The sequence below is a fragment of the Leiobunum rupestre genome, chromosome 10 (genome assembly GCF_980474605.1).
Source record: "Leiobunum rupestre chromosome 10, qqLeiRupe1.1.hap1, whole genome shotgun sequence".
NCBI classification, from domain to species: Eukaryota; Metazoa; Arthropoda; class Arachnida; order Opiliones; family Sclerosomatidae; genus Leiobunum; species Leiobunum rupestre.
The window spans coordinates 31110964-31136499 of record NC_143393.1 but is presented as its reverse complement, the minus strand read 5'-3'; the positions used below and the strand labels follow the sequence as shown (position 1 = coordinate 31136499).

The window sequence follows — 25536 nt, the reverse complement described above, 5'->3', positions numbered from 1 at the left end:
TGATTACGGCAAGCCGCTAGCGCCATAACATGGCGGTTAAAAATAGTAGAAGCTCAGACGATTCATACAGGATCCATCCAATCCAATCTCGCAGAATTCCCATAGGTTTTTGCTGGAATTTTTTCACATGAACCACTTCAACGTTTTTGGATTTTTATTTAATAATAGTGGTAAGATTTTTTGAACTTTTAGTTTTTTTTTCATATTTACTTATTATAAGGAATATTTAAATGCCATTGTGAGGAAGATAAATAAGATTTATTTTTAGGTTCGCTTTGAAAATATTTAAGCCTAGGCCTGACATAGGCCCAACTTTTAAAATAGCAGGCAATGTCTTTGTATTTAAAGGTTATTTCACATTTAAAGTAAGTACTATTATATTTTCTCTTAGAAGCTTAGCCAAGATAAATGTCTCGCACTCGGCTTAAATTCAACATTCCACTGTTAAACTACATAAGAGATACCGATATTTACAATGCTAAATAGAGTGTTTTTAAAAAAACCGGATATTGCAGTAATTATAGTCCTAAGTTGTTGTTCCACTAGGCTCACTGAATTTCCTGAAGTAACTTTTACCAAATCACCAATTTGAATAGCCCGCCATTTGTTAACATTTTAAATTGCCCCGAGGCTTAAGAAAACCCAAACTTTTACCTGCACAACGACACATTATCGTCCACCGAAAATCGTTTTCTACTTGTGGAATTGAAGCATCGAGGAGCCATAACAACAAACAACGCAATAGTTATCCAAAAGGTTTGCATATAAGAGAAAAATCTTTACGAGTAAAGAAACAGTCTACCATATTTAAAAACTAAATTAAACTCGATTGGCGTGGGCCAATCAAATGCTGGTTCTTAAGGTGACGTAATCTAAAATCGAATTAATATTTTCAGTAACACAAACTAGATGGCGTAATCACTCTTTGTATAGTGATTGGCTTATAATGACGAAACATCCGAAAATGTAATTGGCCCATTTTGTATTTATACGGAATCATTCTATGTTATAAGATTCCTATGGTGACAGTAGATCAAAAAAATGCAGGTCGTCTTGTAATTTGTAGTCACTTCTGATTTTAGGTTAATTGATTAAAATATATAATGTCATAAATTTTAAAACAAACTTTATTTATTTACGAACTACCGTTTCCAATTGTGGTTTTTTTTTTTCACTTATCACCCGAGGCCACTGAAAATCTATCCACACGAAGTTGTGAAAAAAAGTGTCGTGTATTTAGTCACCAAGTGCAAAGGTCCGACAGTTAAATTTAAATCGTCTCTTTCGTGTCTGTTGTAAATTTTCGCTCATTATTTATAGGCGAATGTTTTTTCGTGTCGGTGTTTGCGAAGACTAGAGTTTAAGTTTTATTTTAAGTTCACTGTTTTTTCCCAAATGAGATCGGTGGTCGAAACGAACTGGTGGGTGACCGAATACGCCGTGGATATTCACAACGCCATGAAAGACAAAGATAAAAAGCGTAAATCGGTTCGATTCAGGTCGCCCCAAATCGGGTTAAGGAGGCATCTGGTCGAATGGTTGGAAAAAGTGTGTGACAAACATTTTTTGAGCGATTTAACTTTTCATTTGGCTGTAATGTACATGGACATATTTATGGATAGCCACAGTATAGAAACGGAACAACTGCAACTAGTGGCCTTGAGCTGTCTGCTGGTGGCAGGTATTACTCATTTTTCAAGGTCGTATTTAAAAATATATTTTGCTTTGACTTCTAACATATCCCTAAAACTACGATATATCACGATAAAATCTTAATAGTCAGTTTCAACAACTCATAAAAATTATAATTACGCGAACGTCTACCAACGTCAAGGCAATTGATAGATTTTCCCGTAAACGTCATTTTCAATAGTTGTTGAAACGGTCTAAATCTGTGTATATTTCCTACTCCCCTATTCGAACAGTTAGTTCGTTTGGAAAAAAAGCAGAGATGAGCAAAACTCAGAGTGAATTTGTGCGAGTGATTTCCCCCTCACCCAAATTTTTTCTCACTCCACTTCCTAATAGAAAACTCCACCCGTAAAAGTGTGGTTTTTACATTTTCGTCACTCGCCGAGTGAGCTCGCGGGAAAAGAGTGAAGGTGGTCATGGTCAGCTCTTTCACTCTTATCGAGATTCAAGGCTATATAAAGAAGGCAGGAAATTTGAAATAAAATTTAATTAAATGACTTTACTGGAAAGCGTGGTGCCATCTATTAACGGCAAAGGAAGCTATAATATACTTTTTGGGACGAATTCAATTTTCCTGCCTTAAATTTCAAGTTTCCCGCCGAGAATACGAGTAAAATTAATAACCTAGACTAATCTCACTCTTTGAGAAGTAGGCAGTCGGTGAGTGAGGAAGAGCCAAGTGGGAAAGAGTGAAGATTTTTATTTAGTTCCACTCGCACTCTTAGTTCAGGAATCTCTAAAAATCCCTAGCGATTTTGCCCATGCCCGGAAAATAGCTATACTCATTCTAATTGATTTTTATTTACTAATTCAATTGAAATTGACTTATTTCTTAAACTAAATATTTTTATGAAATAAAAAAACGACGGCAATTTCCTCATTTCCCGCCATTTATCTTATCTGGTAGTACTGCATATGGTTGAATGTAAAATTATTAAAACGAGAAAACCATGGAACGCGTCTTCGAGTAATTTTTAAGTCTTGACGAAGAAGTCGGCAAACCACTAGGCCTAGTTGAGTGACAATTAATTGGATTCTCAATGGAAATTTTCTTTAAAACCACTCTATATTGACGTATAATGAAATGTAAAGTACTGTAATATATTAAACTGGCAACACTTATTCTGATATCGAAATTGCCCTTGTATAGAAATATCATAGGTAACTACATAAGTCTATAATATTGTTCCATAAAATTGTCACATAAACTAGATTGTCACTTTGGGGAATATTTTACGGAGAGCCAAAAAACGGAGTGACGTCATCACAAGGAGAAAATCTCTCCCTAGCGAGGCGCTGTCAAAGGCTACGTGTGACGCGTTAGAAAGCGGACGCAAAACAGCCCGTAATGCAGTCTGTCTTGTGAATAGCTCTCAGTAAAACTTTTGCATGTGAAGAATAGGAAGCGTCACACTTATGATTAAATATTATACACTTATGGTAATTATAATGATGGCGTCTATGGCGAGGCCTGAAGCAAGTTAGTCTAGGACCTTTCAGCAATGAGAGACTAAGAAATACCCAAATTTCACTTAAACGTTCGTTTTGTTTGGCCTATATAATTTACTTCGCAGCAAAGATAATATAAAACTCGTACCCTAGTGGGCCTAGATTCGAATTCTGAGAGCTTTCTAATTGACGGTTTTGTAACGAAGCGTTTACGCACTTCCGGTACGTGACCTCAGAAAAAAGCGACCTCGATCGGTCGCTGCCATAGTCTTATTATGGCAAACTTTGATGATGCGCTGTTGCGCGAATAGCACGTCATCAAAGTTGGCCGTAGCCTTATCTATAGTTGGTTAGCATGGTAATTATAGGGCTAATTGTTTCGGAGTTTCGGAAGGAAGTGCGTAAACGCTATTGACAACGCGCGCGGCGGTTATTTCGAATCTAGGGAACTAGGTTTATCTAGGAATATAATACTGCGTATTTCCATCCTCCTAGGGTTTATATTATCTTTGTCCACAGTCACCAGCAGTAGCGGCGCCAGGATTTTTAGGGAGGTAGGCCCATAGATATAAGAAATGTATATAAAGGTCTAGATAAGTTTCGGGGCGTCTAAGCCTAACATAAAATACGGAATTGATACCTAGCAGACACCGAATAAGGCACGTGACCAAGAGCGCGAGCTCTCTTAGCATTTTAGTACTAAGTGCTTGACCTTTCCGCAGGCCGTAGTCTTTAGACACCCATCTGTTGGTGACTTTTAGTATAATTTTTAAGCAGGAGACAATGGCTCTCGCGACGATAGCACGAGCTTTCTTACCGATAGATAGCGCCTTATAAGGATAGCCTGCAGAAATTACGCGTTTCGGCTAGCTGTCACCTCCGTATTCACTCCCTTGGAAATATTTTATCTAGACCTTTATATACTTTTACTATATCTATGGGTAGGCCAACCATTTGGAGGCCACCCTTGCACAATTTTTTAAAATCCGTCCACGTGGATGATTTAATTTTTTTGAAGCAAGTGGTGAAATTTTTGGGTAAAATGGGTACGCGACGAAAAAATTAGAGTTCATTATAAATTTAAACATTACTAAAAACTGAGTGTGTTGATCTTTTTTTGTATACTGATAACACTTAACAAATGAGTGGTTATTTACTTATTTCTACGACTGAATTCCGGTCTATCAATTAACATTCATTCCTTCGGTACTTCGCATGTACATCCCTTACATCAAAACTTACAACTATACGAAAATGAATGTACGTAGGTACACTAACAAGGAGACGACCTAAGGTGTAACTCACAGATTTTGCTTAAACTCGGTGAATTAGTAGACCTTAACGTAACTTCAAAATTCCCAAAGGGAAAAGTTACGATGGGCTTTTGCCATATCAACCGAAAAGGTTTTTGAACACACCAAATCCAAATTTATCTATGTGATTTAACATGGGAAAATCACATATTTCAAGGGTCCCCCCGATGAAAAAACAAAGAAATTTAAAAAAAATTAAATAAAAAAATTATGTAAATTGGGAAAATATTTGTATTTTTGGGTAAGAGAGACTATTTTTGGATGAATTGGTACGTCGTTGGGTAAAAGCGAGCGAGGTAGGGTAAATTGAGGTAAGTTCAAATATTTGTGAATAATTGCTAATTAAATTAACAAAATAGAAATTTATTTAGATAAATTCGACTAAATTGGACCAATTTCAAAAAAATTGGATACACCATGAAAAACAATAAATTTTGGTATATTTATGTTAAATACGATAAATATTCGGCAATATTAGTAATAACCTGTAAATTTTAATTAATTTGGTTTAAATCGTCTAAATTGGACAAAGTCGAATAATTTGGATAAATACTGATAATTTAAGGTAAATGTTAATAAATTACGGAAAATACGAGTGAAATTCGGTAAGATAAAGTAAAGTTCGGTAATATATGTGATTTTCCCATGTTAAATCACATAGATAAATTTGGATTTGGTGTGTTCAAAAACCTTTTCGGTTGATATGGCAAAAGCCCATCGTAACTTTTCCCTTTGGGAATTTTGAAGTTACGTTAAGGTCTACTAATTCACCGAGTTTAAGCAAATTAATTAATAAATAAATTATTTCGCAAAAAAAATTACAGAATTTTTTTATATTAAATAATTTGGAGGCCCATATATTACATTTAGGAGGCCCCTTAAGACGACCTTTGGAGGCCCCTACCAAAATTTCAAGTAGGCCAGGCCTACCCCGGCCTATTGCTGGCGCCGCTACTGGTCACCAGGGATTATATAAACAATGCCCGTTTAGTCTTTATTTTACTTAAGTCTATTTTAAACTAAATCGGTTTTAAATTATTTCAGCTACCTTTTGGTTTTTTGGTTAATTGATTTGATATATTTAACTTTTTTCTATATAAAACGCTTTAAATACGATACATTTATTGGTGGGTAAATGGTTTGTTTTGGCTTTAGTTAAGTTCATAGATCAATTCTTGTTGGTCGCGTAAAAGTATCATTGAACTGATTTGTGTGGTCGTGTGATTTACAGCAAGTTGTGACTCGACGTGTGGTAGCTCTTTTTTCAATAGATGTCGCTAGCGTCGTAATAAAAAAGGCGGTACTTATAGGTCCCCCTCGCCAAGGATCGAACAAGGGTCGAAAAACTCCCTCGGGCCGAGGGTTTAAAAATTCTCGGCTCGGCAGCGAGGCCGAGGCAAACTCGTATGTAAAAAAACCAAACTAAAAAAAACGAATTTTACCGAATGTCTGTGTCGATTCGAATTTTAGCGTTCCTCTCAAGTCCCAATGCACCCCTTCAATGATTCCCACGCTACCCTCCCCTCCCCTTAAAAATAAAGTAAAACGTCCCGTTATTTTATTGGTTGATTAAAACTAGGAGCAACAAACACAAGGAGAACGCAGCTAGCCTTTAAACACGCTAACGAAGGGTTGTGTACGAATTTCATTGGACGAGCGTCACCAGCCTTTAAGTTGAACGTTTTACGGGCGGTGGGGATGACAATTTCCGAATTTTCCCCTTCCGACGTCAGCAGGCGCTAAAGCGTCTAGCCAATGAAAAACGTACACAAGAAAATCCACGACTTTTGACTGGTTGCGTTCTGCTTGTGTGTGGTGTTGTGTTTGTTGCTCCTTGATTAAAACATAAGATTTTCGGGATCGAAACAGACGCCGGACCGCAAAAGGCGTCCAGGGTTCCCGCGCAAGGATGATCCGCAGAAAAATAAAGCTTTGCTGTTCAAGCTGAGACGTAATTCGAGTTTTTAATAATCGCGTAGGATCCTCGGTTCCTCGGCTAAAATTAATACCCTCGGGCTGAGGCCGAGGGTCTTCTAAATGGCAGAGCCTCAGCCTCAGCCGAGGCTCGGTTCGATCCTTGCCCCTCGCGTTGATTTGATCGGTTATAACATAAACTGTAAGGCGGGCTTCTCAGCTTGTGCTGTGTTTCGAGGCACCGCAGTAAGGCCCCTGACCCTTTATTTCACTCGATAATTTCCGTGGTACCCTTTACCCCATAGTCGAACACCCCCCCTCAGGAAAGCCTCCTCCCCCTTTTTCCCAGGGGATAATTTCCACGGTACTCCTTTCCCCCTAGTAGAACCACCCCAGTAAGGCCCTTCCTCCCCTTTTCCCCATGTGATAATTACCATGGTACTCACCTCTCCCTTCTTCCCAGGCGATAATTTCCAGGGTACTCTTTTCCCCATAGTAGAACCACCCCAGTAAGGCCCTTACTCCCCTTTTTCCCCATGTGATAATTACCGGGGTACCCCCTCCCCCGTTTTCAAATGTGATAATTCCCGTAGAACCCCCTCCCCCCTTTTCCCATGTGATAACTACCGTGGTATCCCCTCCACCCTTTTCCCCATGTTACAATTACTGTGGTATCCCCTCCACCCTTTTCCCCATGTTACAATTACCGTGGTACCCAATCCACCCGTTCCCCCATGTTATAATTACCGTGGTACCCCCTCCATCCTTTTCCCATGTGATAATAACCGCGGTACCCCCTCCCCCTTTGTCCCATGCGATAATTACCGTGGTACTCCCCCCCCCCCTTTTCCAATGCGAGAATTTCCGTGGTACCCTTTTCTCCGCAAAAATAACTGAAAAACTCGCAGGCGTCCCAAACCCCTCTGTTCTCCTTTAAACCCCTGTTTCCATTACAGGCGGGCTTCTCAGCTAGTGGTGTGTTTCGAGGCACCCTTTTCCCCATTTTCGAACTAGTGCTCGAAATTGTTTATTCATTATCCACAAATTTTTCGATTTATTTAAAAAACGTTGGTAAAAAGAATATCATTTTAACTTATTTAATTATGTTTTTTACACAACCAAGCATTTATTTGAATAAAAGTGGCATTTATTTAAATAATTGTTTGTTTTATTTAAATAATAGGCTTATTCACTTTCGATTATTTAAACAATTTAACAATTTTTATTCAACTATTGGTTATTTAAATAAATATTATTTAAATATCGCCGAGCTTATTTTATTCATGGATAAAAATTAATCGAAATCCGAGCACTAATTCGAACCACCGCAGTAAGGCCGCCTGCCCCTTTTTCCCATGCGAGAATTACCGTGGCACCCTTTACCCCATAGTCGAACCACCGCAGTAAGGCCCCCGACCCTTTATTTCACTCGATAATTTCCGTGGTACCCTTTACCCCATAGTCGAACCTCCCCCACAGTAAGGCCTCATCCCCCTTTTTCCCAGGGGATAATTTCCATGGTACTCCATTCCCCATAGTAGAACCACCCCAATAAGGCCCTTCCTCCCCTTTGCCCTATGCAATAATTCCCGTGGTAACCCCTCCCCCCTTTTCCCATGTGATAGTTACCGTGGTACTTCCCTCCCCTTTTCCCACGCGAGAATTTCCGTGGTACCCTTTTTCCCGGAAAAATAACTCAAACTCTCTGCCGTCCCAAACCCCTCTGTACTCCTTTAAACCCCCTGTGTCCAATGGCTGACGAACAAATAAAAATACGCTCGTCCTTGAATCCCGATTTACAGTGCGAAATTCGAGCCAGTGCGAAATCCGATCCGAAATTCCAAAAACAAACTTAATGACCAAAATATACTTGACCTAGTATTAAGGCGAAGTGCAACGACCACGGGTTATACAAAGAGAAATTACCTTTGGTGTGTACCTCCGTGTACCTTCGACGACGCCACGTTAGAGGCGCGAATTAAAGTCAGAAAAAATTATGTAGATAACCTAGTATTAAGGCGAAGAGCTAGGCATACCTTCGGTGTGTACCTCCGTGTACCTGCGGCGATGCCACGTTAGAGTCGCGAATGAAAGTCAGAAAAAATGCGACGAAAGGGGCTTAGCGTTTTATTTTAGAGATTATATAGATAGATTACAGCAATTATAAAAAACATTTTAATATGGGATATATAATTTAGGTTAAAGTGAATTAAGTGAAGTATATGTTGTCCTACTATAATAATCTATAATGGCTGTCTGGCGACGTTATCCTTTGGCTTGGTTTGTGCTTGTTGCAGCCTACTTCCAGGGGCTAGTAGGCCACACTTTGAAGCTCTCTGGCGCTCTTTTAACTTAGCGTAGGAAAATGGAGAAAAAACAGGCATACTTCTCAACTCACCCCCTACAACTCCTTCACATTTTTCATCACCTTTTGAAACATCCTGTATAATAGGGTCGAGGTACGTGTTTGAAAATTTTAGGTAAATTATAGGACTCTAGGAAAATAATGATAAAATACGCGAAAAAGTAGATAAGTCCATAATTAAAAGGGATAATATAGCTAAATCCTAAACAAAATGAAGAAATTTAAAACCTTACTAATAACTCGTACCGATAGGTCTTCGAGCAACGCGAAACTCGGATCAAATAGATCTTCGAGTAATAAACTAAATTTAAAAAAAAAATTAAAAGGGATAATTTTAATTATGGACTTATCTACTTTTTCGCGTATTTTATCATCCTTCTCACAGTCCATAGGTGGTTTCTTCTAACTTAACTCTAGGAAAATAAGGTGTATAGAAAAGTTTCGGTAACGAAAATTTGGTGCTAGAAAAATTAATACATTAGTTTATCGGTTCATAGGATTTTTTAATTTAACGTGGCTCGCAATGCCACATCAGGTTTGTTAACTATCGCTAATGTTTAACGTTTTAGTAATATTTTGAGCACATTTGACGAGATATTGGGCATACCTTAAACACAAACGCCGCCTCTCCGGAGCGTAGGCTGACTACAGCACTATAAGTTAATTTGAAAACCTCTGTACCATAGTTAAGGTCTAGAGTAGCAGAGCAGCTAAATTGTTTACCGTGTTTACCAAAGGATAGGGGGACAGAGGGGGAATGTTGAACCGGGCGCCAAAAGGCCCAAAACTATTCCAACTATATACATGTACGTTTCTTATATATAAATGTTCCTAAAAGTCCTTTAGATTCGTTTGACGTTTAGAATTAATGCACACGTAGAATTTAGTTTTTAACGTTCTTAATGACAACTGGATTTCGTTGGAAATTTTATCAGTATATAATTCTCAGTAGAACAGAACCAATGACGTAATATGTGAAGGATAAATTAATATTTTATTCCTAATTTATTTTATTAATGACTGTTACGAACTTGTAAAAAATTTTATACAGTTAAAAATCGTGATCTAAAAATACACTAATTCCTCGTTTCTTAAATTAAAATATAAAATTGCGTAATACAATAAAATAATAAAACATGTCGAAAATTGTAATGTCTACTCTAGTCTTAGGCGCTGTTCACAAATTACGTAACGCAGAAAAACCACTTTTTGGACTCCCCCCTCCCCCTCGTAACAAAGAGTAACAAATGGAAAGACCCCTCTTCTTAAATTACGTAACAAATATCGAACCCCCCTTAAATTATTATAGTACGTAACAACTAATATGCTGGTAATAAAGTACAATAAGATCAGGTACTAAATTTTATTGTTTGTAATTATCATTTGAAATTACAACTGTATTTTTACGCAACACTTTATACCCATGGGTATGAAATTCTTTTAAACGTGAGTAAACCAATGAAAATACAAATGTTTTTAATAATTGTGACTGTTTCTGAAAATGGAGAAAATTTTATTTTATGATATTAAAAAAAAGATGTGTTACGTAACATTTCAGTGAACCCTCCCTCCCCCCCACGTAACATTTCGTAACGCTTGCCAAAACCCCCCTCCATCCCCTACCACGTTACGTAATTTGTGAACAGCCCCTTATCATAAAGGTTAAAATCTCTAATCAATATATGGAAAAATTAAAGAGGAAAAATAAGAAAAATTCAAGATCAATGGTTATCGTTCGCTTAGTATTCTGACTTGCATTAAAATTGTACTTAATGTAAATAAAGCAGTTGTTGATTTTAGTTAGTTTCAACTACGTTGTGATTCTTTCAAATACGACAAAGTTACATTTTGCCGAAACTCTGAGACAAGGCCGTTACTTATTAAGAAGGTAATATTTACGTGTATTTCACCAGCGTTAATATTAATTGCAAGTGAGGTTTTGTTGTTTGAATAATACCAACGGCAACGTAGAAGATTTCACGAAGAATGAAATGAAACTGATTAGTATACCGGAGTTAGAAGCGAGCCGAAAACAACTCAAATTGAAGGAAGACGCTTTATTGAAGCCAAATGATGGAATTGTAGCTGAAATCAGTATTGATGATTTAGAAGAAGAGATGGATGAAGTACAAAAGTACTCCGGCAAGATCATTTTGTTATTCTAAAATATACCACGCATTTAACACTGTACAAGCTGGCGTTTCAATAAAGACAATGCAAATAGCGAATCAAGGCGCATCTCATCCAGTCCAACAAGCGCCCCAATGGTAAATGTATTGTGACTGGAATTACCGGAATTTGACGGAGTGGAAGAATTTCTGGGCACAATTCGAAGTTACCATTCACAATTCCTCGATGAATGCGATTAACAAATTCTGCTATCTGAAAGCCCAGTTAGAAGAAAAGTACGAAGCGGCCGTGGAACATTTGCAGAGGCGATTTGGTTAAAAGGTAGCTCGGGTATCGGAACACAAAAAAAAAAATAGATTGGCCTACCATCGCTCAACGATCCTTCCAACATTAACGAGTTCAGAAAAGTTTTTGACCGCTGCGAGATCTAAATAAAATGTTTGTAATACGACGCCAATGAAAACTACGGAACGGTGTTGTGTTCCATTCTTTTGATAAAGTTAGCATACGATCTTAATTTGGATTACAGCAGAAAGAGTGAAGACGACGGTGATATCGACGTAAGTGAATTGATCGAATACCTTCGAAAAGGATTAAAAAGTCGAGAGCGTGCATCCGCTTATAAGAGCAGATCTAAAGACCAAGATCATCGGAATTTTAGAACCAGAAATCAGCAATCGTATCCGAGTACGGGTAATTACAACTATCGGCATAATTATAACCCAAAGTATCAGAGACCGTCGACTTCGTCTACTGCAGTGTTTACTGTCGGAACATCGCGAGTATGCATTTTCTGCAAAGGAGGTCATCACGAACCGGAAGTATGTTTGCGTAACAGGCAACCATAGAGCTAAGTTTTGCAAGGTAAAAAATGTAAAAGAACGTCATCACTCCGCGGTTTGTGAAGAAAATGAAGACGCCAAGGAAAATACTGCGACCAACGACTGCCAGAACACCTTATCAGAATCGCAACTAGGGGTAACCGCTTCTATGAATGTCGTAAACAACCAAGTGAGTCAACAAACTGTTCTTTTACAAACTGCTAAAGCTATAGTACAGGGTGATAGAGGTAACGACCAAATAAGACTTTTAGTAGGTAGTGGTAGCCAATGTAGTTTCGTGAAACAAGAACTTTCGAAGAGACTCGGGCTTAGAGTAGTTGGAGAAATTAATGTTCAGTTGCATACATTTGTTTTGAAGACTCCAGTATTTTCTAAATGTAAAAAGGTTAGAGTTAGCCTAAAAAGTTAAATTGATGGTACAACTATAGAGATTGAGGCCTTGGAATCCCCGCTATCAACACCGCAATATATATTTATGTCCCAGGGAAAGAAATTAAAGATTTTCTTGGACGAAAGGGTTTGAAACTGCCGGATGACACTTTTAATCAAAATGATAATAATAGCGAAATATCGTTGCTCTTGGGGTCCGACTTTTATTGACAACTAAATACTGGCCGATATGAAAGAATTAGAGACTCTCTAGTAGCCCTAAATAGCATTTCGGTTGGCTTGTGCAACTACGTTCTGAAGTTACCAGTTTAACCGTAGGATCACGAGTCAATGTTAGAAGTGTCAATATCGTGTTAATAGTCAAAGAACCAGAATCGTTACCGAGTTATCTACGGGCTTTCTGGGAATTAAAGTTTAGGCATTAGAGATAACGAACAAACCGAAGATAATTTAGCACAAGACAAGTTAATAAATAAAATGTTTAAAGAAAATATATCATTTAAAAACAATAGATATTCCGTTAAATTACAATGGAAAGAAAACTACGAAGATCTGTCTAACAATTATTATATTGCGAGGAAGAGACTAATGCGTTTAGCGGATAAATTCCTGAATTATTCGAATCTCTATGCAGAATATAGTCGAAATATTAAGTATTTAGAAGCTGGTATTGTAAAAGAATTACCGGCAAACGAAACGTCGTATTAAACCAAGATCCACTCTTTACCGCCCCAACCAGTCGTTAGTCAAGTCCCGGCCTTTAGGAGCACACTGGGATCTCTTTGCCGGGTTATGCGGACCGCTGTGTGCCCGTCATTCCCTTTTAAACACTCTTTCTAAAGGGTATGGCTCTCTACCTACGTAGGTAGGGTGTCGGATAGAGTTGCTATAGCATCCGCTCTTATTCCCACTGGTGTGTTCGAAGTGGGGATTGGTCGTCCCATTGCTGCACCTTCTGCTGGGTTGAGTGAATTGCGTCGACGGTGCGACCATCAGTAGAAGGGTAATACTACCCATGATGGATTTGTCACCTGTCCGGGCTGCGGACGCTGGCGTAGGGCACTATGATGATAGACCTCCGGTGGTATGGTCTCTGTTACTAGGTACACCGAACTATAAATTCTGACACACGGGATTTTTAATGGCTGTCCTGGATTTTTAATTTCTGTCCTGGATTTTTAATTTCTGTCCTGGATTTTTAATTTCTGTCCTGGATTTTTAATGGCGGTCCTGGATTTTTAATGGCGGTCCTGGATTTTTAATGGTGGTCCTGGATTTTTAATGGTGGTCCTGGATTTTTAATGGCGGTCCTGGGTTTTTAAGAGCAGTCCTGGATATCTAGATTTCACTTAGTTTGTTCACCACATTTCTCAAGTGGCTATCCCCTCGGGTTTCCTCGATTTTATCTCTTTCTCTGACGTCAGGGGGGCCAGGGCAGTGGCGTACCGAAGAGAGTACGTTTGGGGGGGGGGGGGGCAGGTAAGTGAAATTCGCCAAGTAAAAAAAGTTTGTCAAGTCGTCTAAGATTGGATTGTTACGGTAGATTTCAATTTTATGTTTTATTCAAATTATAATCGGTGGCGCCATCCGCTGTTAGCGGCGGGAACTATATACTATACAATTGAATTAAAAGTACTAATGTACTTTGAAAGTTATAGATGGCGCCACCCGTATAATGATAGAGTTGACGGCTGAGTGCGCCGACTCGAAATTTCAGAATTTGTTTCGCAAACAAACTTCGCCCGAACTGTATAGGGCGCAAGCATACCAATGGGGTCAAATATGCGAGCTATTGCGCTCAGAACGGTTCTTTGGGTTAATTTCACCGCTAGTAAAGCTTCTACTAGTGTCGACAGGTCGAAGGAAAAAATGTCAACTTCGGGGTCCCACTTAAGTCCTAGGATTTTCTGATTTGAGGAATAGGTCTCCATTTCAAAGCTCATGAAACTTTCTGGGTCTGCTGTTTTTTTACCCCATTTTTGATGCAATTCCTTCGAATTGGTCCTCCACTTGCGCAAGTTCATGTTGGCTGTACTGAGTATGTAGGACGCTTCCTTCGTCCGCTCCTGTTAGGTCATCTACGAATGCTTTGACGGCTTTAGGATCAAAGGATGGATTGCTTTGCAAATGAACTTTGACGGTAGCTGCTAGAAGAAATGGGGACGGTCGGACTCCGAACGGGACCTTGGTGAGCCTTAGGGTGGTGAAATCATCTTAAAGAACTCGTCCGTTTTTCTCCTTCATCCATAAAAACCTGACTGAATCTCTTTCTTCGACTTGCAATTCCACTTGGAGGAATGCTTTTTCTATGTCTGCGGTAACCGCTATTTTGTGTATACGGAAACGTAACAATAGCTTTAGCATATCTGGGTTGAGATTCGGACCACTCTCCCAACATTCATTTAAATATGGGGCGTTTTTACATGCGAAGAAGCGTCGTATACCACGAGTAAATTTGTGGTAGAGCTCGCTTCACGCGTTACTGGTTGAAGGGGCATGACTGTTGACTTCTTCAACGATTCCCTTTTGAAACTGTTCTTCTATAATCTTCTTGTAATTTTGGTACAAATCTGGATCGTCGTTGAACCTTCTTGCTAATTTCCTAGTACGGTTCTTAGCCACTGCGAAGTTATTCGGTTGATCTGATTTTGGAGTCTTCCACGGAAAACGGACAGAATATAGGTTATTTTGATAGGTGACTTCTCTATGGAACTTCTGCATAACGTCTTCGGTGGTGGGATCGTTTTCTTGCTTCACGTCAATTCCAAGAGATTCCAGGTCCCAGAAGGATTTCATGGTTGACTCTAGCTCTACTTCTCCGATACCGACTCGCAGGACGGTTACGACGTTGCAGGTGTTTGGGTTTACACTGCACTGTTTGTTTCTGTAGGACCTTGAATTGTCCATCCAAATAACGTTTCGACTGCGACCAAGGTGTTCCCCAAGCTTTCGCAACTGTTTCTTATTACTACATCATAATAGGCGTCCGTTCCGATGAGGATTCCGATACTGGTTATACTCGGGGTCTTCTCGTTGGTTTCATCTGCTAGTTCGAAACCTCTCGATCTGGCATAAGCTTCGATCTCTTGACAGTTAACTGACGTCACGGCGTTACAAAGGAAAGGAGCTTCTATCGCGGCTACTTCAATAAATCGATCTGGATGTCGGGTGTTATGAAGGGTTATTTTGACTATTCTTCGTCTTGTTACCTTCGGATTCTTATCTCCGAAACTTTGAATCGTTACTAGTTTGTCTCCAATTACGGGCAATCGGAGCCTTCTCGAAATCTCCTCCTTTATAAAGGTCGCCTGGCTTCCTATGTCGAGCAGCATTTTAACTTCTTCTTGGTTCGGGGGGTAAAACGGGTTTTTAGCCGTCGCGTGAGGCTTGGTTGACTATCTTCGGTTTCTTCGGAGTTCGCTTTCGACTTCTTATGCGCTGAGTTTTGTTCGCAGATGGCGCTACTGTGCTTTCTGGGACAGAAATGGCATGCGAAACGCGAGTTGCAATTTTTAGCTATATGGGATAGCCGGGTGCAAACAAAACACCTCTCTGCACTATTCACGATTTTTCTATCTTTTCGAGCGTATAGTTCGAACAATCTGTAGTGGGATGCGACGATCCCTTACAAGAAATACAGTAAATTTTCCCTTCGGTAACACTTGCCGAGAGCGTAGAGGCGCTACTCGGGGGAAATTTTCTGGACCCGTCAAACCGTAGCGGTTTTTGGCTAGATTGAAACTCTTTTTTTAAAATCACCCTTAAGAATAGCACTAGTTTCTCTAGCCTCTACTTCTTTTCGTATAAATTCGAGAAGAATATCCACGTCCCAGGTCGAACTTGGGCAGACACCCTACTATATGCGAACAAAATGAATCCTCATTCGCGGCAATATCAACGCCTACCGCTTTTAAACCTCTGACATTAACCGAACAGGTATCTTAAAATCTACGTAGGCCTGGTAAATCATTTTCATCAACTGGTCTTAATTTATGAATTTTCTTAAACAGATCTTGTTTTAAATGATTACGCTTGTACCTTTCTTCTAAAATTTTAAGGGCTTCGTCATAGTTGGCGTTCGACGCCTGCATTTGCATTAATAGGTCTCTAGGCGGTCCTTCAAGAAAACTCAACAAATAAAACTTTTCTACTTTCCTTATTTTCTTATCGTCGACTGCAGATATAAATTGGCTGAAAAATCCCGGCCACTGTAAAATGTCCACCGAAAACCTTTTTATCGCTAACACGGGTAGCCTTGATTCTTCTACTGTCGCTCGGGTGACACGAACTGTTCGACTGCGCTAAAGGTGTGGCATCTATTTCTTGAATCCTTCGGTTTCCTCGCATCCTGATGAGGATAATTCGGTCTGCGTAGTCTTGTTGTTTCTCCATCTCCTCTTCGATTTTGTAGTTGTAGCTCCGTTCATCAAATTTATTATATTCTCGTCCAATGCCTGAAGAGTGGACTCCTTCATCGCAATTGGAGCTAACTGGTCTTGTATTTCGTTGATCGGCGATGCCTTGTCTGCAAGCAGACTCTTAAGTTTCGTTTCAATGGTCGTGGTTTTGTGGCGCACGGTAGCGCTGCCTATCCTTACATGTAGTGTTTTAAGCTCTGCTGAATCTGTCTCGGATGCTGCTTCGTCTGTAATTGGCGCCATGGTTGGCCTTGTAATTGCGAAAGTTCAGTTCCGTAAATTTGTTCGATTTCCGTTTTAACACCGTACTTTCCCGGGTTTCGGCACCATATAGTAAATGGTGAGAAACATTTGACTAGCTCTTGTAAATTATTTGGGAGAGGCTAAACTCTAAACCACCGACTGAAAAATGATTTAAGTTTGGACTATAATTTTAATCGGGCTTAATTACTTTTTACGTGTTTGAACTGTCGTGACGTAGGAACTATTTACAATTAAATAGAAACTTTCGGTCCTCTAAATTATCTTTATTTGAAAATTGTCTCAAGTGGGAGCCCACTACGATAGCGTCGTTTCGCGCGAAATTCTGGTAGAATCTGGCGATATTTTCGCTTACAGATAGAGAAGCTCTATTTTTCTTTTACCCTTGTTAGCGGGCAAGAGAGAGCCAACTAGCAGTGGAAAAAACCCGGACCCCCGTGGCCAAAAGCGTCACTCGGACATGGTTACTCTCTTATTGTTCATGGAGGCGTATATTTTTTGTGAGCTTATATTCGCAGGAACGTCCTGCGTAGCTCATAAAAATAAAAGTCTCCATGAACAATAAGAGAGTAAAATTGTAAATGTTAGGAGAGGTACAGGAATAAAATTGTTATATAGACCCTTTTCGGTTAAAAATATGGCCATAGACATCGGTCTCAGAAATAGGGTATTTGTCATTTGGAAGACTGAATGTACGGTTGACTACATTACTAAATAAATGAAGATATAAAATTAGATTAAAAGTAATATTTGCACCTTTAAGCCTTTAACTGGTAAGAGCTCTAAAAAATTTTTCAGTTCGGAGAACTGTTTTTGTTATAATATAAAATCAAGTCTGGGTTTGCGTATAGGACGCTCTTATTTGGTAAAAAATATATACATTTTAAGCATCACTCGTTGAACTGTTAAGATTAGAGACGAAACGAGCTTCCTTGAAAACATTCACTAGTATTGGACGCATTTGCTTACCTTTAAAGCAAGTGTCGGCTCCTATTTTAATGTTAGTATCATTGGCGAGCGAGAGATGTCACTAACGTAGAGTTTAGTCGAAATTGAAACCAGTTGAACAAGCAAATTATTCCCTCAAAAGTAGGTGCCTCGACGTACCCCTTCCTTTGATTGGCTTTGCGTAATCACGTGCGCAGTCAACTTAGCTTGGATTGGCTTTTCTGCAATCACGTGTTTCTATCACGTAATCGTCAAATAAATGACAATACATTTTTGAAAGTCGATAATAGATGGAAGCACCATCCCGGCGATCTAAGCAATCATAGCCATCTTCGTTACGTAGACCCAATCAAAAATACAGAGGGAAAAGATAGAGCCGACACTTGCTTTAAGGGGAGCGTGTTGTTTTTTGGAGTTTTCTTAGTTCATTGGCTGCTATTCGTTTTCCACCGGCAGTTAGTGTCGTCTTTGCATGATAAGTAGCGCCATGGTAAATGATTTAAATTTGAGCTTACAGTAATTAAAAGAGATGGCGCTTTGGACGCCACAATTTACACGAAGCAGCCGGTAGCACGGAGTCCTCTATAGTGACGAAGCCAGAGCTGGCAGCATGTACGATAGTGATACTTTTGATTTTACATAGAACCACGTAGCGGCCAACGTGATTCGTTCGTCCACTAAGTAGGCGATAAATCAAAAAGCGTTTACTAAGCAAACGAAAATTCAGCAGTTTATGAATTTATCGCATCCAATTTTTTTAATTGCGTGAACAGCCAAATCCGAAGAGCAGGACATTCTGATTCCAAAGGCGAGTGACTTGAACCGCACGGCCAACGATCAGTATCGAATCGGAGACTTTTTCCAGATGGAGGTGGCTCTACTGCACTTTTTCCAGTGGGATTTGGTCAAGCCGACGACGATTCATTTCCTGGACTATTACGCGAAGTACGTCATCTTGCCTTCGGATTTCATCGAACCACCCAAAATATTTAAGACAATGGACGAAGGGGACATTTACGTCAAGAAATATGGAGACTATTTTAAAACAATAGCCATTAGAGGTAATTATACTTGTGTTTTTTGTTTGATTATTTCTTACAGAAATAAGTAATTGCGAAATAACTAGTGTAACATTAGTACAGACTAAACATTTTTTTAAAGTGTTCTAAGAAGAATTAGGTAGTAGTAACTTAATTTTTCATAGCCTCCTCAAAAAGTAGTTGTTTTCAGCGAATCAATTTTTGATGTATGTTTTCTTATTTGTCATTGAAATTTATTGTCTAGTAAAAGTGCAAGCTTCGACAAAATGTGTGACGAAGTATCTATCGAGGCTCTTAAATTGAGGTTCCGATCACTTTTCAATGACGCGAATTTGCCGCCAAACTGCGGATGTGTACACCATTGAGTTGGGAATATTAATCTTGAGATCCAATCAAATCTGCTCCCCGCGAAACAAGTTTTTGCATATTACGAATGTGCCGTCTCCTCTAAAATGACGAGAAAACGTTATCATATGACCCGTGGCGCCATCCATTATTTAAAAAAATATATTTTTGCCGGAAAACGCGTCTTATTTGAACGAACCATTGAGAGATAGACGGCGCCACGGGTAGAATGATAAAGTTTTTATCGTCATTTAGGAAAAGACGGCTGTATTCTTGTTTTTTAAAACTTGTTTCGCGAAATACTGAAATCCGACGTTTTGATTGGACCTCTAGATTAATATTCCCAACTCAATGGTGTACACTTGATTTAAATCAATTTTTATATAGTATTTTTGAAAAAGAAAAACCTCGCCAATTACTATAATTTAGGTTTAAATATAATCTTTCTTGTACCTCCCTCTAATGTTGCATTGGATTCTACCTGTGGGTGGAGATTCCGCCGATTTTTTTTTTGTCAAGTAGCAAAATAGTTTTTAAAAAATAAAATCTTCTTAAATTTAATAAATTCATTATACATAGATTAAGTCTTTAAAAATTAAAACATATTTGTTTTAGGTAAAATTATGATACTAAATTATTATTTTTTAAATCAAAAAATTGCCAGCCCTGTCATATGTTAAGTGTAAAAATTAAAATCCGTAGACATATTTACTTAGGAATTAACGTATTTTTCCTTCGTAAGTGATTTAAAAACTTGTATTTCGCCCCGCACAATATTTCGTCCGAAAAATATCACTAAAGAAATAGTGGTAAATAATGTTAAAGAGTAGTAAATAAGGGTAAATATTGTTTTTTTATTGTATAATATGTTAAATCAAGAAAATCATTCCAAAAAGGAATATATCAACTGTAGAAAATCTTAATCCTTATTTTCATTACTCTAAAATTATGTTCTAAACCTTTAAGGTTTTATCTCCATAAACGTTGGTTTAAGTTTTAAAATCTGTAAATATTTAAAGGAGATATATTATTCACCATTATTTACCACATGTTAAAGCTCTATCGTTGCCCTCTGTATTTTTGATTGGGTCTATGCGAGGGGCAGTTCACTCCCATGATTAAATCTGCACTCTTGGTTGATTAAATCTGATGTCTGTAGCTTTGGCTGTATTAAATTTAATCCGATTAAATTTAATGTCTGTAGCTTTGGCTGTATTAAATTTTTAACCTTGATTACTTCTGCACTCTACGAAGGAGTGAACTGCCCCTCGGGTCTATGTAACTAGAGGCCTGCGCCGATCTGATATGGGTCGGCGGCGGCGTATGACCCAAAATATTCCGGCGGCGGCGGTGGCGTCTTCGGCGTGGCCAAAATGACCGGCGGCGGCGGAGTACGCCGGCGTTTGTATAAATTTTAGAGCTATTTCTTGTAGCGACAGTTTAAAAAATACGCGACCAGAAGGGCAAGGGCAAATACCAACTCGTACTAGTCCTTCCATGGACTAATTAATGTACTTCGCACAGGGACGCCCCGTTCCCGAATATTTGCTTCGGGCGATTGTTAAATGTGCGCTCTGGCGGCGGAGTTAGGAACTAACTAACCAATGATAACCGGGGAAGATGGAAAAGGGGTGAGGAGAGGGAAAATACAAATATAGCTCAGCAGCTGGAAAACACGTGGGACTGGCTCAATTTGTAAAACGTTTGTTTTAATGTTTTAATGTGCGAAGTACATTAATTAGTCCATGGTCCTTCCGAGGTAGGCCACTGGCCTGACGTCAAACGACAACCAAAATTATTCGCAGTTATGCCGGGTCGAAATTCGGTTTAAGGCTCGATATTGCCTTTTAATTTTTTTGGTCGTGCTCCACGATAACGCTCTGCAGTGGCGTAGACAAAGAGGGTTCAAAGTCAACCGCCTGGGCCTACCTTGACTTTACTAATTTAACACCCCCTTCTCGACACCCCTCTTAAAATTAACATCTTGGACCCCCTTTGACGAAATTCTGGCTACGCCACTGACGCTCTGATCCTTCCAATCAGAAATATATCCGAGTAACGAATAATATCATTTTTGGTTATCATCGCACGGTGAACATACATATTGCTATTTTGATATGTTATGTTCAATTTAAAAATAATTTAAGGTATTATGATGTGATTTTATAAACTTATTGGACGTCTAAAATGCAGTATATCAAATGCTTCATTTATTGAATTTAAAGTAAAAAAATATTATCAGTCTCGGATTGGCCATAGAGGTAACCTGACCGATGGCGTGGATCCCATGGACCGTTCATGAAGTGGGTCTCCGTAAACATGGTAGCGTTATAGTTGTTAAAATTGGGACCCTAAGTCTCCTAGCAACCAAAAAATATTAAACCCAGTCCGCCACTGATTATTATAATGCAATTTTAGAAAACATATCGATAAGCCAAGCAACATTTAAATTTAAAGATAATTAAAATGTGGATAAGCCTTGGTTATATTAGTGACTCTCTAGCTATAGCCAAGATAACAATGCTGGAATCTATTGGCGCTAAGTGAAAAAGCTATTACTCTGCGTCTGGCGAAATCCGAAAACCAAAATTTGACGTTCGACGTCGTGTTCAAATATAGTTATTTTCGCGTAAATGAAAACCAAGCTTAATATACCAAAAAAAGTGTATAAAGAAAAAAAGAAACGGCGGCGCGCCGTTCTTTGTATCGGTGGCGGGGGCGGCGGCTTGCGCCGATTTTCGAACAATCGGCGGCGGCGCGATCGGCGCGTTCAAAATTAGCGGCGGCGGCGGCGTTTAGCGGCAGCGCAAGCCTCTATATGTAACGAAGATGGCTATGATTGGTTAGATCACTGGGAAGGTGCTTCCATCTATTATCGACTTTTAAAACCGTATTGTCATTTATTTGAAAGTCGACGTTTACGTGATTGCAGAAAAGCCAATCCAAGCTACGTTGACTGCGCACGTGATTACGCAAAGCCAATCAAAGGAAGGGGTACGTCGAGGCACCTACTTTTGAGGGATTAATTTGCTTGCTCAACTTGTTTCAATTTCGACTAAACTCGACGTAAGTGACGTCTCTCGCTCGCCAATGATACTAACCTTAAAATACGAACCGACGCTTGCTTTAAATACCATTTCGGAATCCTGTTCCGAAACCTATTTTGAAAAATTTGTAAATAAATTAGAAGGATACTAATATTTATATTCTTCTGGTAATACATGCACCTGATAATTCAAGGCAATCTGAATATTTCACGAATTTAAATTTTTATAATATTTCATTCATTTCAGAAACGACTTTTTTGAAGTACAATTGTTCCACCGTGGCGGCTTCATGCGTAGCGTCGATTCGAATATGCTTGCAGCTCCAGCCTTACTGGCCGAAGAAACTTCATAACGTCACCGGACACTCTGGCCCGTCCATTTACCACTGTGTGGAACTCTTGCTCAGGTATAGACCCGAATCGCAAATATCGTTCAGTTGCCAGCTGACAAGGAAGTACATTTCTTAGTCACTTTTACCTAGGGATGCAACGATATGGGTACAGCCGATATATCGGCTATCCGTGGCCGAGAATCTCGGCCATCCGTTTTATATTGTTTGCGTATCATAGTGATAAAGCAGGGGACACGACGACGAAAATGCGACGGGTGGGTTTTCGCTTCTCTGATTTACTGTTTTCCAAACACTAATTTCGTTGTCGCATGTGCTTGCTTATCAAAATACGTTTTAAGCTTTCAAATTGTTTAGTGAAAAATCATCTGTTGGATCTATTTCAAACTACTAGATCCCCAAATCTGCTTTAATAAATTTTCATGTGTTGATAAAACTGTCTATTAGCAGAAGTTTTAAAATTACCAGTTCTGCCCATTAAAATTAATTGATGGTTTAATAAATACGGTACAGAATGAATTAATTAATACTTTACTTACTTAAAATTAATTAATTAATTAATACGGTAGACAAAAGTAGCTAATTTATGAATTAATACGGTTCATACGTAAAATGATTCGTTTTGTGTGAATGTACCATTCTTGTATTTCGGCAATGATTGTGTAAGTTTGGCCTGCTCTAAAAACGCTTAAGGGTAACGCGTAGTTTTATTGTGCACAGATTTTATATTAGCAAATAAAGTAATTATTATCTAAAAAGAAACGACCGCCACTATTGGCTTGACCGAGCTAGACGTCTAAGCAGACGGCGCCTGATTTTACTTTTGATAGTCTTGTCGACGCGTGTTTCTAATACGAACACTCCTCTAGCGCGGTCACGCCACAAGCGCCGATAGTTTCTGGAATAGCGTTACTAATTATAGTTCGGCCATAAATCTATGGATGTCGCCACTTTTGTGGCTAGTCGCCATGACGGTGAGATTATTTTATTGCATAATAAAATGATTAGGGTTGGCAAAAAAAGTGGCTTTTTTAAAAATTAAGAAATCCAGTATGGTTAAAACCGGATGCAACCGGTGGTTTAATTTGGTTAAAACGACTAATAAATCAAATTGCTTATATCTAGCCCTCATTACTTCGAAAATGCTCAAATTGACCGATTTCAAAATAACGTTTTTGCGCGTGACAGTACCCACCGTGAGGTATAGCAGGCTTAATTGCCTGCTTTTATACCCTGACACAGCGGCGTATTTTCACGTGCAAAATGAATTTTAAGATCCTCCAATTGCTTATATATAGCCCTCATTACTTCGTGAGACAACATACCAGACGACAAAAAGTGAAGGTTAAGTTTTAGTTTCATTTTGGAATAAAAAATGCAGAATAATATATTCTGCATTTTCATTTGGAATTAATAGTATTTAAATTTTCATATTTCTAATTCATTTCTCAATTTTTAACCTTCAATTTTATCGGTGGTTAAAAATGGTTTAAACAAGGCTGGCTGGTTCTTGCCATCCCTGTAAATGATCGTCTTGTTATTTGTTGAAGGTATCTCGAGGAAGAAGAGAATGAGCTGAACAAGTCGATCGACGATAGTGGCGTTTATTTTGGCAGCCCTTCTATCTTCTAAGTTGCGTGTTTCCATAATACCAATTTGTAATCCCCCCCCCCTCAACCCCCATTCAAAAAGATGTTTGAAATCGTGAACTGTGGATTATTTTGAATTATGTGTTTTTTTGTTAATTTATTTGGGGGGCGAGATTTTTTTTGTTTATTTTGGAAATTTTTCTCAATTTTAATTTAACAAATTAAGTTACCGGCTGAAAAGATCAGCGGAAAGATAGAAATCATGAAACTTTATGAGACCATCACGAAACGCGTCGGAATACGTTTCTTGAATCAATAAAATCTTGGTTTTGAAGTATATTTCACACATTTCATTGGTAGTATTGTCAATGTGTATTTCTTCTATTAGCAGAACGTACTTACATTACCTCTAACCAATTTTTGACTTAAGCTTTCCCAAATTTCTCGTGAATGTGACCACCAGATCCTCAACATACCCAATTTGTTTGGTTTTGATAAACGTTAAATAAATTTTAAAGTTTGGAACTAATTTAAAATTAAATTTTTTTTTATCTCAAAGCTGATTACATATTGATATTATTAAAAACATTTAATATAGAGTCCTAAGTCCTAGTGTACCAAAAATTAGTAAATATTTATTTAATATAAAGTTTGTATTTAGGAAAAATTTAAGTATCACTTATAATAAATTTTTTAGAACCTTACCACTTTCAAAATGTTTTTTCAGAGTAATTTATATATCTCAATTAAAAGATTTCTTCTTTGTAAAAACCTTAATCGTTGGCATCTTTATTTTGGAAATACGGCATGCAGGAGCTTTTAAACTCATATAAGGATACACCTCTCTTGCAGTTATGGCACTCGAACTTAAAAACTTGAGTACCATTCAGCTTCGCTGATTTTTTCGACACAATTATTCTCACCGTCGAACATCACTCACGCCCACAAACTTGTACCATAAAATTTCAGATCTGAATTATTTTCCCTTCACAATTCGTTCTGTGTTTTTCTTAGTAATTTATCCAAAAAATAAGTGGCCCAAAAATTTAACTTTGCACAGGGCCCAAGCTAGTAGTAATGTCGTTATGCGATTTGACGGATCAGGTCGAAATTTAAAATAATCAGTAATATAAACAATTGATTGAGGTAGAGAGCTCCAGTCATTTATAACAGTATGAGCATATTACTACGCGTTATTGAGTTCGCTCTGGGCTTAGATAATTTACTAGAATTTCCTCGAGTACAAGACCCCTCATTGACCGCGAAAAAGTCAGAAAAGCCCAGAAACAAGTTATTGTAAGAACATTAGTTAACCAAACGAGGTTGAAGAATTTATGACGAAGAATGACCGGTGTAATATTAAGGGATTTTAGTCTGATAGGAGCGGACAGATTTCGGAACTTAGTAACGAGTTTATTAATTGATTTGGGCTTTTTGGAGTTTC

General features: G+C 38.5%; 1 protein-coding gene across 1 annotated transcript; it reads left to right on the top strand.

Annotated features, from left to right (window-relative positions):
• Positions 1 to 1247: 1247 nt before the first annotated feature.
• Positions 1248 to 24350, top strand: CycJ (Cyclin J). Its single transcript, XM_090160730.1, has 4 exons — positions 1248 to 1681; positions 18496 to 18783; positions 22401 to 22560; positions 24054 to 24350. Exons 1-4 carry the CDS (start codon positions 1396 to 1398, stop codon positions 24133 to 24135), a joined length of 816 nt encoding a protein of 271 aa, XP_090016856.1. The 5' UTR covers positions 1248 to 1395; the 3' UTR covers positions 24136 to 24350.
• Positions 24351 to 25536: the final 1186 nt, after the last annotated feature.